The sequence below is a fragment of the Somniosus microcephalus genome, chromosome 26, assembly GCF_052327205.1.
Source record: "Somniosus microcephalus isolate GS21.2 chromosome 26, FLI_Smic_1.0, whole genome shotgun sequence".
Classification (NCBI taxonomy): Eukaryota; Metazoa; Chordata; class Chondrichthyes; order Squaliformes; family Somniosidae; genus Somniosus; species Somniosus microcephalus.
The window spans coordinates 26,609,153-26,630,866 of record NC_141012.1 but is presented as its reverse complement, the minus strand read 5'-3'; the positions used below and the strand labels follow the sequence as shown (position 1 = coordinate 26,630,866).

The 21,714-nt window shown below is 43.6% G+C and overlaps 1 protein-coding gene across 2 annotated transcripts in view; it reads left to right on the top strand.

Moving 5' to 3' along the window:
• jam3b (junctional adhesion molecule 3b) overlaps nucleotides 1-21,714 on the top strand; it is an 86,515-nt gene that overhangs the window by 54,673 nt on the left and 10,128 nt on the right. For both annotated transcript variants that reach the window (XM_085967993.1, XM_085967994.1), the window contains 5 exons: nucleotides 6,465-6,530; nucleotides 9,253-9,360; nucleotides 11,745-11,894; nucleotides 15,297-15,487; nucleotides 17,037-17,136. In XM_085967993.1, the coding sequence (XP_085824119.1) occupies nucleotides 6,465-6,530; nucleotides 9,253-9,360; nucleotides 11,745-11,894; nucleotides 15,297-15,487; nucleotides 17,037-17,136 (615 nt within the window). The remainder of the gene's footprint in view (nucleotides 1-6,464; nucleotides 6,531-9,252; nucleotides 9,361-11,744; nucleotides 11,895-15,296; nucleotides 15,488-17,036; nucleotides 17,137-21,714) is intronic.

The following is a 21,714-nucleotide window of genomic DNA, read 5'->3' as shown; positions in this document are numbered from 1 at the left end:
GCAATCCGCATGCGAATTTACACATTTTGTAAAAATATCCAGCAACAATGGAATCTATATTTCAAAGTAGTTACAATGAGCTAAACCAGGAAGTATATACAATGTGGGAATGAGAGAAATTCCTCACGGAATAAAATATTCCAAAGGTTCATTTCTGGTAACTTGCTACTGATACAGAGAGATTCTTCATTTACCTTTAAAATGAAATGTGATTTTTCATACTAAAGTAATTCTAAATTTTAACTCTCCAATTTCAGTTTTTATTAAAGTATACAAGGGAATTTTTTTTGATATTTGTCTTTATTTGCCCTGTATATTATGTAAGCTTCATAGGAAAGATTTTGCTTAAATTGCCAATGCAAAATATAATTTTGAATTGGGGGAAAGAAAGTGAGGAATTGTGACATTTTCTCATGGTATTACTTGAATAGAGTAATATAATCTTTTGAAATTTCATTATAAAAGTGCTGCGCAGTTCTGTAACACAAGTAATGAATTGGAAAATAGTTGATTACTGTGTAACAAGTATATGTAAAGGTTGCAAATGATGCTGGACTCTGTCCTTCCCTTTTCTCCCCCACCCCCTCCCCGTATACATTTGTTGTTTTGATTTACCCACGGTCACCTCTGTTTAGTAACCTATCCCTTATTGTCGTCCTAAATACCAGTGCTTATTCAACTTTAGTCAGCAAATAGCCGCAAGCTATAATAGCCCCGTATACAACATAAAGTCCAGTTCATATTCTGTTAGAAAATCAGGAAGCAACCAGTAAAAGACTCCAGCAATCAACGCAGATCTGAAGTGTTAATTTTTTTAAATGACTGTCCCGGGTGGAATACTGTGTGTAACTATGAGCATCATTCTGGAACTGAAAGCCCACTTCAAAATCATGAAATTTATAATTCGTACTGTTGAAATAAAAGATGAAATTGTGAAACTGTCTGCATATCTCTGAAGAACTAGAACTACTGCTTGGAAATGGTATCTTTCTGACAATGCCATGGATAATAGAGTTCTGGGATGAACAGCTGGACCAAATTTTTGCTTTGTTTCGCCAGGTCCAGATTTCCAGCACCCGCAGTATTTTGCTATTGTACCAGTTCATAATCTGTTGTTCTAGAATAACAACTTCCACTGGTGTGTAGAATGTTAAGGAAAAATTAAGGGGGAAAGGGATTTTGCATCCTTTGGATCTCTTGGAGTATAACAGTATGCAGTCCCATTTACTTGATAATGGGATTTTCAGCCTCTTTCAAAACAACAACAGCTTGTATTTATATAGCGCCTTTAACGTAGTAAAACGCCCCAAGGCACTGCACAGGAGTATTTTAAGACACAAAATTTGACATTGAGCCACATAAGGATAAATTAGGGCAGGTGACCAAAAGCTTGGTCAAAGAGGTAGGTTTTAAGGAGCATCTTAAAGGAGGAAAGAGAGGTCGAGAGGCAGAGAGGTTTAGGCAGGGAATTCCAGAGCTTGGGGCCTAGGCAACAGAAGGCACGGCCACCAATGGTTGAGCGATTATAATCAGGGGTGCTCAAGAGGACAGAATTAGAGGAGCGCAGATAACGCGGGGGGTTGTGGGGCTGAAGGAGATTAGAGGTAGGAAGGGGCGAGGCTATGGAGGGATTTGAAAACAAGGATGAGAATTTTGAAACAATTTTGAACAAAAACTCTAGACACAGTTGCATATATAACTGCGTTTAATAACAAATGGTAACTGTAGTACAGGCCAACAACATAAAAGCATGTAGTCCTTGCACTATCTATCTGTGCCTCACTCTCGTGTTTTTCTTTGTCTCCCTATCGTGCTGCCCCTTCTCGCCTTCACCCGCTGTTTCTCTTGTTATGTGTTGAATTATTCTTCAAAGCACAAGCCTCAGTAACTCCGCTCTCAGTAACTCCCTTACATTAAATTAAATTGTATCTAACCTGGCAAAATGCAAGGAAATAATTGATCCATTCATAAGATATCCTGTTTTACTGTTCTATAATATTCAAAGCAAAACACATCGTGCAAAGTGTTTCCCCCCCCCCCCCCCCCCCTCGGTTTCATCATTTTAATTCGTGCTGTTAAAATAAAAGGTGAAATTGTCTGCTAACTTTCTAAAGAAGGTTAACTAAACTTGTCTTTCTGCACAAACTAAATGTAGCACAATCAACTTGACAAACTGTATTACAGCTGGCTGTGCTCCAAAAATAATGTTTTTTGTTAATAAATGGAGTCAAATGGTACTGTTGGGTTTTTCATACACAATGACCCCTGTGTGCAGGCGAGCTTCCACTGTTTATTAGCCAGCTGCTTTAAAGCCATTATAGTACAGCTTATAATGTACATACATAATTGCTGCAATGTTTTTTTCAATATACCCTAAAACATTACTTTATTAAGTCTGGCATATCAGCTGTTGGTAGATAATAGTCTATTAGAGGGCTGTTTGGTGGTTGTAAATTGTATGTTTGATATTACTGTGAACTTAATAGTATGACCTAACACACAGGTTCCAGAACTGGGGACTTCATATTAAAACTCAAAAGTGTAAGGGAGCAAAAGTAAAACCGCTAAATGGACAAAACTGCTGAAGTGTTCTGGGTTATCAGTATATCTACGCTAACATTAATTATGCATAAGTATTGTTTCTTGGCGTGCATGGGTCTTGAATCTCTGAAGGGGGGCTCTGCAATAAAAGTTGCTTGGTAACCTCTGATCTAGCAACCAAAAACAGTCCTTTGAATAGTTCAAAAAAGTTTTACTGTATTTTAAATCTAATAAATTATCATAAAATGTATATGCAACTCCCCTGAGCTACTAAGTCTATTCTGGAGTTTTGAAAGGGTTAGTCTTGAAGGGACAAGAAACTTAATTGTGTTTTGGTTGAAAGATTACTTACCTTTCTGGCCAACTTTAGCTTTGTCCACATTCATATGGTTGGTGCTGAAAATTATGGGCCGCTCACTGAAATTGCTGAAAAAATAGGCCTTTGCCTTTGTGTTGAGTTATTGGGCTGGATTTTCATTGAGGAGTCGGGTTGGAGGTGGGACTACAACTTTCGGGGTTGTCGTCCCACCTCCATCGAGTTGTGTCCAACCCATGCGATTTTGACTTGATTGACCTTGTTGAGCCCGCTGGGCGGGCTCAGCAGGCCAATCATGGGCCACCCAGCAACAGGTGACGTCACAGATGAAATATCAGCGTTTCACAGCTGTTTGAAGCTGTCAAACACTGACAATCTGTACTCCAGGTTAATTCCTTCCTCTCAGGATGATTGAGATCTCCCCGGAACAGAAAGCTGAATGCTGCAATTTTTAACAGCTCGCAGCCATTCAGCTTTCTGTGCGGGTGAGATGAGGGACTCCCATGACCTGAAGGAAGGAAGGCTGTAAAAGTAAGTAACGGTAAGTAAAACTTCTTTAAACACTTTATACACACACCAAACACACTTACCTTTGCACTCATGCACCCATCACTCACCTGAGCACCGGACATCTCGACCCCTTCATCCCGATGGTCCGCCTCCTCTAACTTGCCGTGGTTTGGAGCCATTGGGAATCCCACACTTCAACCTTAAAAATAAGGATTAGGCTAAAAACTGCCTGTTAACTACCTGTTAGCAGGCAGTTAACTGACACTAATCCCCTTCCCGCCTCGGGGAGGAGGGTCCCAGTGCAGGGCGGGTACCCGCCTCCTTTGAAACTGGCATGGAGGTGGGTTGGGGGGGCGGGATGGTGTCGGGACCCCCGATTTCGGGATTTTAACCCCCCACACGCCTCCAATCTCGCCTCCATGGCCCAATGAAAATCCTGCCCATTGTGTTGGTGAGAGCGGCATTTCTGTTGGCATACTTCAGGTGGCACAGTAGTTTTGAGAACATGAATGCTGGTCATGGTTTCACTATTATAAAAGTTTTGAATTCCAGTTTTATTTTTATTGGCATTTGTAAGCTTTTGGAGTGGAGTGGAATGTTTTAATTAACGGCAAGATTGGCCATTCCCTTTTGTAAACGGTCTCTCCCTTCCCCTGTTACTGGGGAAGCTAGTATTAATTTGAATAAAGACCTGTGATTATCTCTATCCAATTTTTGCTACCCAGAAGGTTTAGGGTATTACAGATGTTCCCCAACACTTCTGTTTTGTGTTCATGGTAAAAGGGTGGCTTTCATTAGTAGACTAAGCAAAATCTCTGCCCCATTTATACATGAGCACTTGTGGGTTAGTGTGCCCAAGTTTAACAATTACCTTTTTGTTGCAATATATAGCTCACTGGAGATTATGTGGGATGTCCATCAAATTCTACTATCAATCTTGAAGGTGGAAAATACCCCACCAGCAGACTAATGGTATTGACAGGTTATTTATGGGTTAATTAGCACACAGAAGCCAATGATACAGCAAGCTACTGAATCAACACCATACCTAAAAAATAAAGTTGGAATCAGTCCATAAGTAGTTAGAAGATAATTTTTGCAAAATCTGATAAATTGTAAAACCTTTGGATCAAAGTCAGGTTTGTAACTTCGTAGAGCTACCAGATGTGATGATGGATGGTCTCCGTTCTGCCACAGTTTGAATTACTGCCAGACTGAAGACTTTGGGGAAATCTTACAGTACTTAGTGAGTCCAAAAGCCTCAAGTAAGAGATAGCAATCATGCATAGTTAAAGTAGGAATTATTAGAGATTCCTGATGAGCTAGCGATTACATTTTGACTGGTTTAACTATTGCTGCTTTGACCATGTACAAATCAATGAGCTCCTATAACAAACTATGTATCCTGATTAATTCTCAGATCAACTAACCTGGCCTGGTCCCTTCAACCACCTTTTTGGAGCAGGTGGGAGGTTGGCTAATTACATGTGTCAAAGCCAGTGAATGTGCTGCATGACTATGAAGAAAGGCAAGATCCTCCCCATACACACACAAGTGTGAGAGTCCTATACAATTGGAATTTTTACCTCACCATTCACATCGCACCATATGTGCGCCATAAATAGCTGGAATATCAAAACGATAATGGCGCAGCGATGTCAATGTTGCAACTGGGACCTCATCAATGTCGTGTCCAATGGCTTATCTCAACCAATGAAAGAAAAGGATAAACTGAGTGAACGATGGCAAAGGAAATAGGGTGCATTAGAGTCAAATTAGAGCTGGAAAGAAAGTGGATTAAGGGAGAGAGAAAAGAGACAAAGGAAAATTTAAGAAAAAAATTAAAGTATAAGCAGGAGAACAGGACATTGTAATCCAGTTGTGTTTGGGAATTGTTGTATTGGTTCTTGAGAAGTTGCTGAGTGAATGGCAGGGTAGGACAGACCCCAAAATGACATGAGGAAAACCCTAGTGCTGAACAGCTTTGGGAACTATAGGTCCAAAGTCACCTCTTTCCACCCAAGCCTTCTACACTTAACACGCCATGTCTCAAATTATTCATTAGAGTCTCCCAAACATTCTTGACCCAGGAAGTATAGAACCAGAGGCCCCGTCCATCATGATCGGAAACAGTGGAACACCCAGTTGGTACATCACTGCACTGCTTTCATTCATTCATAGGAATAAAGGAATGGTTAGACAAAAAAAACCAAGGTCCATCTAGTTAGCATTCTACAGGAAACTCTTTTTTATCCGGCACCGACGGGACCGGCGTGGTCCGGATTACAGAGAGGTATAGTAAAAGGTACGAGAGCACCGTACGCAGCAACAAATCCAGGCTTCCCTGTTGCTTAGCAACAGGTGCAGGAACCCCAGCCACAGACCAAGCATCCCTGTTGCTTAGCAACAAGTGCAGGAACCCCGGTTACACAGCCACAGATCCAGGAACGGCCATTAATATGAAGTAAAACTTACCTGAACCTACTCCTGAATTTTGCCGGTTAACAGAGATTTCTGGTTATTTAGGTGCCGGTAAATCGAGAGCTTCCTGTACCATCCTGGTAGTTGCATCATACAAAGATAATGGAGTTGTTAACTATTCATAGCAATTAATTGCTCTTAATTGGTCTACAACAGACTCAAAAATGACATGAGGAAAACCCTAGTGCTGAAGAGCTTTGGGAACTATAGGTTCAAAGTCACCACCTTCCTCCCTAGCCTACTCCGCTTCCCACGTCATGTCTCAAATTACTCATTCGAGTCTCCCAAAATGTTATTTTCTGAAAGATCTCTATCTAATTTGAATCACTGAGTGTTGAGACAGCTTTGCATCCTGATAATTATTGCCTTCCGACACCAGCAGGAGTGAGGATGGCAAGATTGGCACAAAAAAGTGTTAATGTGAGAAAATCTGGCTGCTCAAAAGTAATTTTCATCTACTGACCACAACTTCAGATTTTACTCTTCAATACTTATGTGAAGAGACTATAGTGATTTTAGTATGGCCTAGTTTTAGGATTGTTGGAGGCAACTTAGTTGCTAATATTTGTGAAAGATTGTCCATAGAAATAATATTTTGTGTTAATTTCCTGTTCAGGTTGTCAAATATGGGCAGTGCTGGTAGGAACTGCGAATCCGGCCCCTGTGGTGAACGAGTTTGAAAGTAAGTAGAACAGATTTTTTTCTCCCCACCTCCAGCAAGTTGGAACAATTCACGTTACTCAGTTTGCACTTGTGTTGTGTTATATTTCTTGCATTTGTGTGTATATCTGTCTCTCTTGCTGTCTCTAGTTGTTCATGCTCCTTTGTAAATTTGTAGGCAAGTATAATTTGGAAGGAGACAGTGAGACATTCCTGTAATTCTTTGTAAAATTCAAATCTTTGTCACAATATATTATAAAACCTAGTGTTCTAATTTGCTGTGGCAGGGCATCTAATGGCACCTAACATTAGTTAGACTTTCCCTTACACGTTTAGGTGCTTAAGTAGTTTTTTGGCAAGTTGCTGAAAGTGTGAGCTGATAACAGTACAGCGAGGGAAACTGAGCATCTAAGACCTGAGTGAATAGGTCAAGCAAGTGTGTATCTCCTTAACCGATCAGATTAAAAGGTTGTAAAATAAACATCGCAAGTACTGAAAAGGAAGTGGCAGTTAGTGGGTGAATTCAATGGACCTGATTTTCTGACCCCCACGGGTGCGTACGAGGTGTATACGCATCTGTAGGGGCCTCGCAAGTGCCGGTTTCAGGCATGCGAAGCACATGTGCTAAAACCCGGCACTTGCAATTTGTCAAGAATTCACTTGACAGATCATCTGCTGGCCCTGGAGAAGGGCTTCCGCGGCAGGGAGTTGCGCTTTCTGCAAAACCTCTGCCCGCTGAAAGCCTTTAAAAATCTTACGCCTGGTAAGGCCTGCTTTTACCAGCATAAGAGATTAAAAAAATAAAAAAAAAATTTTTTCACAGGTACATTTATTTTTAGCCCCGTAAAAAACTTCAATTATTTTTTCAAAAAATTAAATTTTTGTTTCAAATATTTAATTTAATCTAATTTTAAATACGTGATTTAAAAAAAATGTATTTAATATTTAACTTTTTTAAGTGATTCCCATTCCTACGTTTGACAGATCTGTGCATAGAGACCTGTTAAAAGTCTGAATGGGGATTCCCTTCTTGGATTGATTCCCCATGGCCCATGTGATCCCAGGGGCGCTTGCGAACCCCATGCACCCCTGGGATACCTGGGCCGTTGCACATTTCGTAGAGCAGAGGCCCAGGATCGCAAGTCTCGTGACCTATGGAACCAGCAGATAAGTGCGTAGATTTTTTTCCGATCGGAGGCATCCGCACGCAGGAAGCCTCCGATCGGAAATTGAGGGCCATTGTCAAATCAGGTAGAGAAAGAGAAATAGAGAGGGAAAGAAAGATTTGATTGAGAGAGAAATAGAGAGAAAAGAGACTGGAAGGAAAAGTGGAACAAAAATGTTAAATAGCTCCCAACAACATTTAAAACCTGAAGGACTGAGACTCCACACTTGTAATAGTTAATTTTCAGTGCCAGAGAGGTTGAGTGGCAGTAATTGACACTTTCCATGTCGTTAAAAAGGTACTAAGACTGAAATGGACAAGACATAACTTTTTGTGGTGAGTTTTGTTAGTATCTACAACGCAAATACAGCAACTTCACACCATTCAATGCATTTCAATGATGAGGCAGACAGCTAGATGTCGTTTGAGCAAAGCTAACGGCTGAGCGGCACAACTTTTGGATATGAGTTTAACCACGCATCTGCCACGTGTCTAAAGTTGCTTTACCATTTACGCATAAGTAACATTGAGCGCCATTAGCCTCACTGTTATTTTGACAGCAAATTATGGCCCATCGTGTTAAATTTATTGTGGAAATGTAAAGCTTTTTTTTAAAAAAGAGTTGTTTTGCTTTAGTTATGACTTATGCCTAAGCGAGTCCATTTTTTTTCTCTTTCCACCTGCTATCTGTCCCCAATATTCCCCTCTGTCTGGAGCTGTTCCTCCTACAATCTGCTCTGTTTTGCTGTATCAGCAAACAAATGATCATAGATGAGATCTGAAAATTCAGTGTGGAACATGGAAAGACTTGGAAGAGCAAGATAAAATGCACCTCCCAGCAGATACCTTGAGGGAAAATATTTACCATGTGAATTTTTGGACAAATAATGTGTGTTGAAACATTCTCCGATTATTTTCTGTGAATATTTTCATTCATAATTAATTTAAAGCTGGCCCAGGACAAGCAAGAAAAACATTGTACTTAATTTTCTAAAAGTACTTCAATGTTTTTGTGCTTTTCTCAGCATGATTTTTTTACAACAAAAAAATCATCCTTTAGAACAGTTACTGCTAAAATGAGAGTTCATATTCTGATCTGCAGATACTGGATAGTGCAATAACTTAAGACACTGTTTTCATTTGATAGGGTAAAGGTCTATTTGGTCAGTTGGCTAAGAGGCTTGTGTGAAATGTGTTTGAGCAGTTTTAGTCTAGTTCCTAGTGGGAATGCTCACAGCACAAATTGCCCCTATTTAGCACTAATTGGCAATCTCACTAAGGCCACATGATGACCTGTGTTGGAATTGGAAGAATGTCACATTGGTGCAGTAGGGAGTATTCTTCAACTGGAGCTGGGGGCACGTTGGTGCAAAACAAGGAAACATCTGATCTCGATGTGCTTGATTTGAAGTGGTTGATGGCAACACTGGATGCCTAAAATGGAAAGCATTCCTTTCCCCAGTTCTGAGATTCTTCTCCCTTTTTGAAGACAAAAATTCACATTCAAGAAGTCGCATGAATTTTCTGTATTTAAAAGAAAACTTCAATAAAATCTAATCCTGAGATGATTTTCTTCCAGGTGTAACGTTATCCTGCATTATCCGCTCCCCTCCACATAAGCATCGCATTGAATGGAAGAAATTGAACACTGGCACGGATTTTATATATTTTGATAAGCAGCTTCGAGGTGTGGTCTGATTTTCTATAATCACATCTAGATCAATGGATATAAGACATGTATGTGCGTTCCTGATTTATTTTGGAGGACAGGTACACCTATGAGTAATGAAACAAATGCACATCCTGCCCCATAAACATCATATAATTTGTCCTGGAGAATATAATATTGGAACAGAAGATCAATTGTTGTCTTGGTGTCAACAGATATGACCTTTCTATAATAACTGGTATTTTTTGTCGTATGAATATGCTGTAATAGGATCTAATGTATAATAGTACAATAATTCAGATCATAATATATTTGGAAACTGGAATTGAGTCAAAAGCAGATGATGGCAAGTGTTCCACCCCAGTTCAAGAAAGGGAAGGGGAGGGATAAGGTAGCTAACCTTCACTCAGGTGTGGTATTGTCGAAATATAGGATGAAATTAGTGAGCACTTGATGGCATGAGTATATCAGGAACAATCAGCATGGACTTATAAAATTGTCAAGCATGAGCTACTTTTACATGATATTTTTGAGGAAATCTGTATGTAGGTCAAAGGGATTGCAATATGTTGTATATAGATTTCAAAAAGCAATTGATAAGGTGCCACGTTACAAATATTAAAAAAGGAAAAGAAAAGACTTGCATTTACATAGCACCTTTCATGAACACCGGACATCTCAAAGCTCTTTACAGCCAATTAAGTACTTTTTTAAAAGTGTAGTCACTGTTGTAATGTAGGAAACGTGGCAGCCAATTTGCGCACAGCAAGTTCCCACGAACAGCAATGTGATAATGACCAGATAATCTGTTTCAGTGATGTTTATTGAGGGATTAAAATTGGCCAGGACACGGGGGATAACTCTCCCTGCTCCTCTTCGAAATAGTGCCATGGGATCTTTTACATCCACCTGAGGTGTCAGACGAGGCCTCAGTTTAACATCCCATCCAAAAGATGGCTCCTCCGACAGTGCAGCACTCCCTCAACACTGCACTGGAGTGTCAGCCTAGATTGTTGTGCTCAAGTCTCTGGAGTGGGACTTGAACCCACAACCTTCAGTCTCAGAGGCGAGTGTGCTACCCACTGAGCCACAGTAATATTATGAATATTGAGGCATGCAGTACTGAAGAGATTGCAGCCGCATTAATAAAGCGATGTCTGTGGAACTGAAAATGAGGAGTAGGGGATAAATGGATATTTTTAGATTGGTGGGATGTAGGTACAAGTGTGCCCCAGGGATCTATGCTGGGACTTCTTTCCCAGGAGACTGTAGCCGGGGATCCGTGGGAATCGATGGAGAAGATTCTCTGGCTTCATGGTGGGAGGGGAAGTCTGGGGTGTCCTCTTAATTGAGAATTTTTGCGGTGCTGGGGGTGTCAGTACTGGGGATTCTCTAAAGATCGGAGGAATTCCGCGGGCTGGGGAGGCCCAAGGGCTCCTTGGCGCAGCTGGGGGGAGCACTCCTGTTCTTCCAGGCAGAGTTTTAAAACTTACTTGGGTCTCTTCTGGTCAGTCAGCTCCTCCCGCCTTGCTGCTGCAGCCGGGCAGCAGACAGCGCGCGCGGGACTCACCCTGCATGGACCTTAATGTAATTGGCGGCGCAATGTAATTTTATCGGGTGGGGTGGGGGCGACGACGGATGTTGAAATCGAGTCCATCGTCTTTGGCCCCCGCCATAAACTCTGCTCTCGCCACCAATGCATATCGCAGTCCCTGACCACTGTTTTGGATTGAACCAGAATGTTTGCAACTTTGGCATCCTATTTGACTTGAGTTTATGACCCTATATCCTTTCTATCACAATAACTGCCTACTTCCACCTCTGTAACATCGCCTGTCTCCGCCCCTGACTCAGCACATCTGCCGAGTCCCTGTGCCGTCTCCAGACACTCCTGGTCAGCCAGCCCTTCCATCCAGCTTATCCAAAACTAAGCTGCCCATATCCTAGCTCGCACCAAGTTGTGCTCACCCGTCACCCTGTGCTTGCTGACCTGCATTTGCTCCTGTTCCCCCAACACTGCAAATTTAAAATTCTCATGTTCAGATTCCTTCATGGCCTTGCCCCTCCCCCTCTCTGTAACCTATTCCAGCCCTGCAACCCTCTGAGAATTCTGTCTTCCTCCAACTCCGGCCTCCTGTGCATCCCACACTCCCTTTGCCGTGCCATTGGTGCCCCTGCCTTCAGCTGCCTAAACCAGAAACTCTGGAATTCCCTCGTGAAATCTCTTTACACCTCTCCTCCTTTGACCAAGCTTTTAGTCACCCCATCTGATATCTCCTCCTTTGGCTCATGTCTATCGTTGATTACGCTTCTGTGAGGTGCCTTGGGACATTTTGGCTTTGTCAAAGCTGCTATATCAAGGCGAGTTGTTACATTTTTATTCAAAAGTTTTATCTTTTTAGGAGACTTGATAGGTCGGGCAGAGCTCAAGGAGGAGTCCTCCATATATATACGCAATGTGACTCGTAAAGACACCGCAGTATATCGCTGCGAAGTAGTACATAAAGAACACGGCTATGTTGGTGAAGTTACTGTTAATCTAACAGTACAAGGTACCTTTAATAACTTTTTTTTAAATTTGTGACTGTGCATGATCAGATTATTTCTGTATTTTTCCATGGTTGACTTTCTTACTTGTTGCTGTGTCCACACGAGTGACTTTGTCAGGGAAAAGCTGTTAAAATTATCACAACAAACCAAAGTATCTTGAAAGGCGCCTTTAAAATAGAATCAATGTTTACAGACTGATTTCAGAAGCGAGACACACTTCCCTACACAATCCCCCCAAACCAGCCCTACTGAGTACTTACTGAATCAACACTGTTGAGGGACTGCTGAACGCTGTTATTTGACAACTTGCAACTCGCCAAGGCTTCTTCGGCAGCACCTCCCAAACCCGCGACCTCTTCCACCTAGAGGGACAAGGGCAGCAGGCGCATGGGAACACCACCACCTCCAAGTTCCCCTCCAAGTCACGCACCATCCTGACTTAGAAGTATATCGCCAATCCTTCATCGTCGCTGGGTCAAAATCCTGGAACTCCCTACCTAACAGCACGTGGGAGTACCTTCACCACACGGACTGCAGCGGTTCAAGAAGGCAGCTCATCACCACCTTCTCAAGGGCAATTAGGGATGGGCAATAAATGCTGGTCTTGCCAGCGACGCCCAGATCCCATAAGCAAATTTTAAAAAAAACTTAAGCAATCTCAGTAAAATATGTTTTACCCAGATGGCTTAAATTGTCAAGTAAGAGTACTTTTGTGCTCTTAATGTGTACACATTTAGGTTTAGTCAAAGGAAAAAGTCTCATTTAATTTAAGGCTTATGTTTTCGGGACATCCCAAAATACTTCACATCCAATTAATTATTTTTGAAGCGTTATCACTGCTAGGTAAATATTGTAGTTAATAGTATTTAAGCTTTTTGTCACTATCTGTAGCAGGTGCTAAAGATGAAGTATGGCCTATTGTGTCATAATCTCAATGTTACTAATGAAGTTTTCTCCTCAGTATGTGCAACCTGACTAGCACACTGATTACACACATACACGCATGTTATAGATATATGAACACAATGTAAACTGACTTAACCTATTGCATGAATATGTGGAAATTCTAAAACAAAATTGGAACAGAATATCTGTACACTTACTAATCCCAGTTCCTGTGTTGGCAATCTAGTAAACTTTTGCCTACATAAGCTTAAAGGGATATTGTATGTGAAGGGCCTGGGTGTGTTGTAACATTTTTCTTTTAACTTGAGTATTTGGTTTTGATTTAACCTTGACATGCCTCTAAGGAAGACCCACTTAGCAACAGTTGAGGGTCTTGAGCAACAGTTGAGGGCCTTGAGCAACAGTTGAGGGTCTAGAGCAATATGAGTTTGAGTAGTTGAACTAGTTCCAATGAACTCAAGTCCATCATTCTAACATTTCTTTTCCCCTTTCCCCTGCTGGCATGTGGTGTCTGTGGGGGGCATGTGGTGTCTGTGGGGGGCATGTGGTGTCTGTGGGGGGCATGTGGTGTCTGTGGGGGGGCATGTGGTGTCTGTGGGGGGGCATGTGGTGTCTGTGGGGGGGCATGTGGTGTCTGGGGGGGGGCATGTGGTGTCTGGGGGGGTGCATGTGGTGTCTGGGGGGGGGCATGTGGTGTCTGGGGGGGGCATGTGGTGTCTGGGGGGTGAAAGGGGGTCAGGAAAACATTGGAAATGTCCAAAAGGTGTGAAGCCCCTGACTGGCTCACATCTCTGGTATACTACAGAAATACTATCTGTAAAGCACGACCTCCAAGTCACACACCATCCTCACTTGGACATGTATTGCTGATCTATTGTCATTGCTGGGTCAATATCCTGGAACTTCCTACCTAACACTCATTGTGGGAGCACCATCACAACAAGGACTGCAGCAGCTCGAGTAACATGCCCACCACCACCATTTCAGGGCAACTAGGGATGGGCAATAAATGCACTTTGCCAGTGTTGCCCACATCCCGAGGACAGAAAAAAACACAGCCAAATGAGTAACCTGCAACTACCACAAAAGCGGGCAATTACATTTTTTTTTAGAACAAGTCCTTTCATTGGTCTTTGCCATCTACTTTAGACTTAAAGAAAGAAAGGTCAGAGTATTTTTAAACGGAGAAGCTGGGAACTGTGGAGGAGCACAGAGATTTTGGAGTCCAAGTACAGAAATCACTAAAAGCTAGTAGATAGGAATAAAAAAATAATGGAAAAGGCTAATGGATTGTTGGCCTTTATCTCAAGGGAGGTGGAGGTTATGTTATGTAAAGCTTTGGTTAGACCTGAGTTCTGAGCACCACACCTGAGGAAGGAGTATATAGTGGCCTTGGAGTGGGTGCAGCGCAGATTCACTGGAATGATACCAGGACTGAAGGGGTTAACTTATGAGAACAGATTACAGAGACTAGGCTTGTATTCCCTTGAGTATAGAAGATTAAGGGGTGATCTAATTGAGGTTTTTAAGATAATTAAAGAATTTGATAAGGTAGATAAAGAGAAACTATTTCCTCTGGTGGGAATGTCCATAACAAGGGGGGAATAACCTTATAATTAGAGCTGGGCCGTTCAGAAGTGATGTCAGGAAGCTCCTCTTCACACAAAGGGTAGTGGAAATCTGGAACTCTTTCTTATCTCCCTCCCCCCTCCCCCCAAGACACAATGCTATTGAGGCTAGGTCAGTTGAAAACTGAGATTGATAGATTGTTGTTGGACACAAAATATAAATACAGTACATTATATAAATAGAGAACATGGATCAAACAGGGGAGGAGAGAAAGAATTAGTGTGAGATCAGAGGCAGTTAGAGGAAGAACAAAGATTTTGTTCTTGCAATGCTACTGGGGATAAGTCATTTTAATACCTGATCAAGTCTATGGTTACCTATAAATATGTTAAACGTGAACTTTATTTGAAGCCCCTGTAGTTGCCTGCTAATTTGAATTTTGAGACACTATCAAATATCAAACAAGCTTTATATCATCTACCATGACATTTCCCTTTGATGTGTGCTAATATATAACATTTTGTATTCATTAATTTCTTTGTGTGTTCTACCTCATCATTATAGTTAGACATGTCTTGATCAGCATTTCATAAGGGGTGGGGGAGGGGGGTTATGATTGCACATTTTTATTATACTAATAAATTGCCTGTAGCATTGTCTGCAGTCAGTTGATGAATGCTACCTTGTAAAACTGTTCATATAGGTTAAGTTCTGTGTAAATCTGTTTAGACCCAAGTACTGTGCATGCCTCTGTAATGCATTACTATCAGATGCATTATATAGGTGATATAAATTAGGTACTTGTTGATGAACTTGAGTGAAATCTTGCTGAAATGTATCTTGCATTGTAACTTTACCCAGTACGTATTCTGCATGAGCTGTAAACTCAATATAATGATACCCTGCTTAACACTCTTTATTTTCCATAGTGAAACCAATTGTACCACAATGTGCTGTACCTAAATCGGTGCCAGTGGGGAAGACTGCAGTTTTGACATGTACTGAGCATGAAGGCTACCCACCATCCACGTATACTTGGTACAGAAATGGTGACATTCTCCCACGTGACCCAAAATTTCTTAATTCTTCTTATAAAATAGACTACAGCACAGGAACACTGGTAATTGTTCAGTGTCTTTAATATATTACTACTAACCTGTAACTTGCCTATCGTGTAATCAGTCAAATATGAAGTCTTTCGAGGATTATAAGGGTTTGACTTTGTGGAAAAAGTGTCTGCCAAACCCTTTATTCGGAAGGTAGAAGAAACAGTGCCACGTTATTTTAAAGTAAAATTATGCATTTTGATTAAATCTGATGTTAAAAAAATGTTAAGACAAATTAAACCACTTTCACCATTGACTTTTTTCCAAGATGCTAGTTGCTCTTTAAAATTTAATTTAACCTTGTGGTGTAGATTCTCCTGGATTCTGCACTGTGGATTTATACTGGCATGGTGACCCTTTATTTCAGTGAGTTGCATAGTAATACGTGAAATAGCGACTTGAAGTTGATCCAGCAGCAGTCCCTGTAGTTACATGCAAATTTGAATGTTGAGTCATGACATGGGTTGCCAACTCTGGTTGGATGTATTCCTGGAAGTTTCATCACCTGACCTCCCGCCGCCCATTGATCCGCCCAGTCAAACGGCCTTTTCTCCCCAAGCCAATGTTTTAATAACTAATAAACGAAAAGTGTTCAAAGAAAATGAGAAAAAAACACCATTATTTTTAACGGCGCTGTGATTTTTCTCCCGGGTTGCTCACAGCAGTGTCCAGGAGACTAATCGTTAATTCCTGGAGATTCCAAGGCAAGCCTGGAGGGTTGGCAAGCCTAGACATGACATCAGAGATCAAACTAGTTTTGTACTATCTACCATGGCATTTCATTTTAAGTGTTAATATATCTAATCTTAATTTCATTATGAATTTCTTTGTATTCTATCTTGTTATAGTTAGACACTTTAAGAATGATTCTTGACCAACATTTCATAGGGGGGTGCTTTATGATTGCCTATTTTTATTATATGAATAAATTGCCTGCAGCATTGCCTGCAGTCAGTTCATTTACAAGATGCTGATAGAGTTGGGAGAAACCCTTCAGAAACTCGACAGACCACCTAGTGGCCACAGCCTGAAACTACGTCGTGACCTTTAACTTGGCAATGGGAAATGCTGACCTAACAATTTACAATGGTAAATGTTGATAGAAAAGTGTTGCTTCCTATTAAGTTATTTGATAAGGTTTGTGGGCAGAAAGCACAGTTCCTGCACAAGTTTTTCACTACTATAATATTACAAATGCAGTAATAAAGATTTTTTGCAATGATTTGGAAATACAACCACAACTGTATCACAGAGTAGTAGTTCATGGGTTCACACCAGTGATAATTCAATAGGTGAACTATCAGCGTCCATTATGGTATTGTTGGGTGGCACTGAAAGAGGCCAGAGAGGGAGAGAACTAGGAGGGAGTTAAACAGACCCCTTTTGCATACCTCTGTGGTCTGTTTCACACTACGAGCAGAAGCCCGTTATCGGTTTGCCCGCCTGCCTTCTTCGCTTCAGGGTGATTCACGGCACAATGAGCGGAACAAGTCGTTTCAAAGAATCTTGCTCATAAAGATAAGTTAAATAGAAGTTGACAAATGTGTGATTTTACTTTGCCAGCGCTTTAGTGTCACCTCAAAACTGGACATTGGAGAATACCACTGTATTGCAAAGAATAATGCTGGACATGCGAAGTGTGAACCTCAGCGGATGGAAGTTTGTAAGTTGCCCTAATCTGCTGTTTCTAGTGTTCTGATCATTTGTAAGGTAGTACTTTAGGTTGTTTAGTATTTTGATCAGGCAATTACAGATTTATTTATTTGACAATTTTTGACTAAATTTATCAACTTGGGTGTCAGCCTTGCCTCAGTGGTCGCACCTGTCAGAAGGTCGTGGACTCGAGAGCCCTACTCCAGGACTTGAGCTCGTGATCCAGGCTGACATTTTGCTGCAGTACAGAGGGACTGCTGAACTGTCGGGGGTGCTGCCTTTCAGATGAGAAGTTAAACCAAGGTCCTGTCTGCCCAGTCAGGTGGATGTCAAAGATCCCATGACATTATAATTTTAAAAATGCACCAAATAACTTGAGTGTACAAAATCATTGAATTAATGTTAATAATGTAGACCAGTAAATCAATTAACTTATTTTCATATAGGGCAGTGACCTCTCACTGGATGGGGTGGAAAAATATGGCTGTAACTATTGTAACACCAAAATTCTGATTGGTCCCCTTGGAGGGCAAGACCGGATTTCTGATTGGTCCCCTTGGAGGACAAGCCACACCTAGCAGTTTGTCTGGAATGTGTAATTAGATCCTGCCTACCTGAGTAATCAGGTAGACTACCCTTTATCTGAACTTCCGAAACCCTCTAAAAACCGAAGGTTTTTTCGGTCAGCGTAAGTCGTGCGCACGACATGACCAGAGTGGCACACGACTTACGCTGAGCAGAGGGTCAGCGTAAGTCGTGACCCCGACCCCCGTGGACCCCCGCCGACCCCGACCCCCGCCGACTTACGCTGAGCAGAGGGTCAGCGTAAGTCGTGCGCACGACCCCCCCCCGCCGACCCCCCCCCCCCCGCGGAACCACCTGACTCTCTTCCAAAGGCTCGAAAGCAACGAGAGCTCTGAGCCCGCGGCGGTGCCGGCCCCTGTTCCGACCGAGCACGACGACCTGTTGGTGGAAATGCGGAACTTCATTGCATTCCAGGCTAGCAGCGACGGACAAGCCACGACTGCGGACCCCCCCCCGCGGACCGACGCCGACCCCCCCCCCCCCCCCCCGCCGACCCACCTTCCGAAATCCGAAATTTTCCGAAAACCGAAACACGGCTGGTCCCGAGGTTTTCGGATAAAGGATAGTCTACCTGTACTTTGCAATTTGTAATATGATCCATTCGTTGTGACAGCCAGCTCCAGAGCTCACCCTCCCTGGTTAGGAGCACTCACACCGCCGAGTTCAGATAGGAAGAGTTGAGGCCGTGGAGGGATTTTAACATGAGGATGAGAATTTTAAAATCAAGGTGTTGGTGGATAATGTTCCCCCGATACAAAAGCAAAATACGGGTTGCTGGAAATCTGAAATAAAAAGAGGAAGTGCTGGAAATACACAGCAGGTCAGGCATCACCTGTGGAGAGAGAAAGAGAGTTAATGTTTCAGGTCGATGACCTTTCGTCAGAACTGTTCTGTAGCGAGCTGCCTTCTTAAACCGCTGCGGTCTGGTGGGGGTGTGAGGAGAGGGAGAACGTGGTGTAGGTGTAAAGGGTGTGGAAGAATGTGATCCAGGCCTAAGAGGGCAGGAGAACGTGATCTACCTTCTCATCTGGATCATGTTCTTGCTCTCATTCTCCAAGCCTGCCCCCCGCTTTAGACCTGGGTCACATTCTTCACCCTCCCCACTGTTCTCACCGTGCTACCCACCCCCCCCCCCCCCCCCCAACCCCGCAAGTTCCTGGGCTCCTGACCTCCCCATCACCCCGCCCCCCCCCCCCCCCACGAACTCCTGAACTTCCACCCGCTCTCCTATCTCTTCTGCCTCTCCCCCCTCCGATCTCCTCTGTCTCTCCTGTTCTAGAATCTATGGAAATTTGGAAAATGACAACCAATGCATCCACTATCTCTATAGCCAACTCTTTCAAAAAAAATTGGATGTAGGCCATCGGGTCCAGGGGATTTATCGGCTTTCAGCCCCATTAATTTCTCCAGTACTACTTTTTTACGAATACTAATGTTTTTCAGTTCCTCATTCTCACTAGACCCTTCTTGGTTGTCCACTATTTCCGGGATGTTTTTTGCGTCTTCTTCCGTGAAGACAGACACAAAGGGTGCGATCTTGCCAGCCCTGGGGAGGCGGGACTGCCAGGAAAATGGCAGAATTTGGGGGCGGGTACCCAACCCGTCCCCAACCCGCCTCCATGCCATCTTGCCAGGAGGCAGATAGCTGACCCGCGCCGGGTCCCATCTCCTGGAGGCGGGAAGGGGATTGCAGCCACTTAACTGCCTGTTAACAGATAAGAGGATTATCCCCATTTTACCCACACAAGTGCGGGCTTCCCGAAGGCTGCGAACCCCGCCAGGGTCACTGAGGCGAGTGGTGGGTCTGTGGGGGTCTGTGGGGGTCTGCGGGGCGCAAAAGTGCGCTGTGAAGGTAAGTGATGGGTGCAAGTGTGGAGAGGTGAGTATGTGAGGTAAGTGGAAAGTGTTAGAAAAAGTGTACTTACCTTTGTTTCTTCCTGCAGGCTTCAATCGGTGGGTATGCGGAGAGTCTCGCACCTCCGCGGCAGAGATGACAGATGGCTGCTGCATTCTCCAATGCAACAACCATCTAATTTCTGCTAAAGAAAGAGGTTTGATGAGTCTTGAATTCAAGAACTCATCAAACTACAGAGAATGTCAGTGATTGACAGCTTCACAGAGCTGTCAAACGGTGACAATTCATCTGTCAAAAATATTTGACAGATGAAATGTCATACGCTGACGTTCTCTGTAACCGGCTTTCCCTTAATTGGCCTGCTAAACCCGCTGGGCAGGCTTAACAAGGTCAGTCAAGGGAAATTAGTGTGGGTTGGCCACTAATCGATGGAGGCGGGACATCGACCTGACAAGCAGGAGTCCCGCCTCCAACGTGCCCCCACCAAAACTTTTGTTTAATTTCTCTGCCATTTCCTTATTCCCCATTATAATTTCTCCTGTCTCAGCCTGTAAGGGACCCACATCTTCTTTCACTAATCTTTTCCTTTTTACATACCTATGGAAGCTTTTACAGTCTGTTTTTATGTCTCTCGCTAGTTTACTCATATTCTATTTACCCTTTCTTTATCAATTTCTTGGTCCTCCTTTGCTGAATTCTTAAATCCTCCCAATCCTCAAGCTTACTCTTTTTGGCAGCATTATAAGCCTCTTCCTTTGATCTAATACCATCTTTAACTTCTCTTGTTAGCCACGGTTGGACCACTTTTTCTGTTTTTTTACATGCACCTCTAATCTCTACCCCTCTCCGATCGCCTCTCTTTCATAGAAAAATAGAAAACATAGAAAAATACGATCAGGAGTAGGCCATTCGGCCCTTCGAGCCTGCTCCGCCATTCAGTGTGATCATGGCTGATCCTCTATCTCAATACCATATTCCCGTTCTCTCCCCATACCCCTTGATGCCTTTTGTGACTAGAAATCTATCTATCTCCTTCTTAAATATATTCAGTGCCTTGACCTCCACAGCCTGTTCCCTTGTTGGTTCCTCAACATACTGATCTAGAAAGCTATCTTGCATACATTCCATGAATTCGTCCTCCACACTATTACTGCAAATTTGGTTTGCTCAGTCTATATGTAGATTAAAATCTCCCATGATTACTGTATTATCTTTGTTACATGTGCCTCTAATTTCCTGTCTTCCCATCTCCGATCTCCTCTGTCACTCCCCCCTCCGATCACCTGTCTCTCTCCCCCTCCGATCGCTCCTCTCTCTCTCTCTCTCTCTCTCTCTCTCTCTCCTCCCCCTCCGATCGCCCCTCTCTCCCCCTCCAATCACTCCTCCCTTTCCTCCCCCTCCGATCACACCTCTCTCCCCCCTCTGATCGCCCCTCCAATCACCTCTCACCCTCCTCCTCCGATCACCCCTCCCACTCCGATCGCCCCTCTATCTCTCTCTCTCTCTCCCCCCTCCGATCGCCCCCTCTCTCTCCTCCCCCTCCGATCGCCCCTCTCTCTCTCTCTCTCTCTCTCTCTCTCTCTCTCTCTCTCCTCCCCCTCCGATCGCCCCTCTCTCTCTCCTCCCCCTCCGATCGCCCCTCTCTCTCCTCCCCCTCCGATCGCCCCCCTCTCTCTCTCTCTCTCTCTCTCTCTCCTCCCCCTCCGATCGCCCCTCTCTCTCTCCTCCCCCTCCGATCGCCCCTCTCTCTCTCCTCCCCCTCCGATCGCCCCTCTCTCCTCCCCCTCCGATCGCCCCTCTCTCCCCCTCCGATCACTCCTCCCTTTCCTCCCCCTCCGATCACACCTCTCCCCCTCTGATCGCCCCTCCAATCACCTCTCACCCTCCTCCGATCACCCCCTCCCACTCCGATCGCCCCTCTATCTCTTTCTCTCTCTCCCCCTCCGATCGCCCCTCTATCTCTCTCTCCCCCCTCCGATCGCCCCCCTCCCTCTCCGATTGCCTCTCTCTCTCCCCCTCCGATTGCCCCTCTCTCTCCCCCTCTGATCACCCCTCCAATCACCTCTCACTCTCCTCCTCTAATCGCCCCTCTCTCCCACTCCGATCGCCCCTCTATCTCCCCCCTCCGATCGCCCCTCTCCCCCCCGA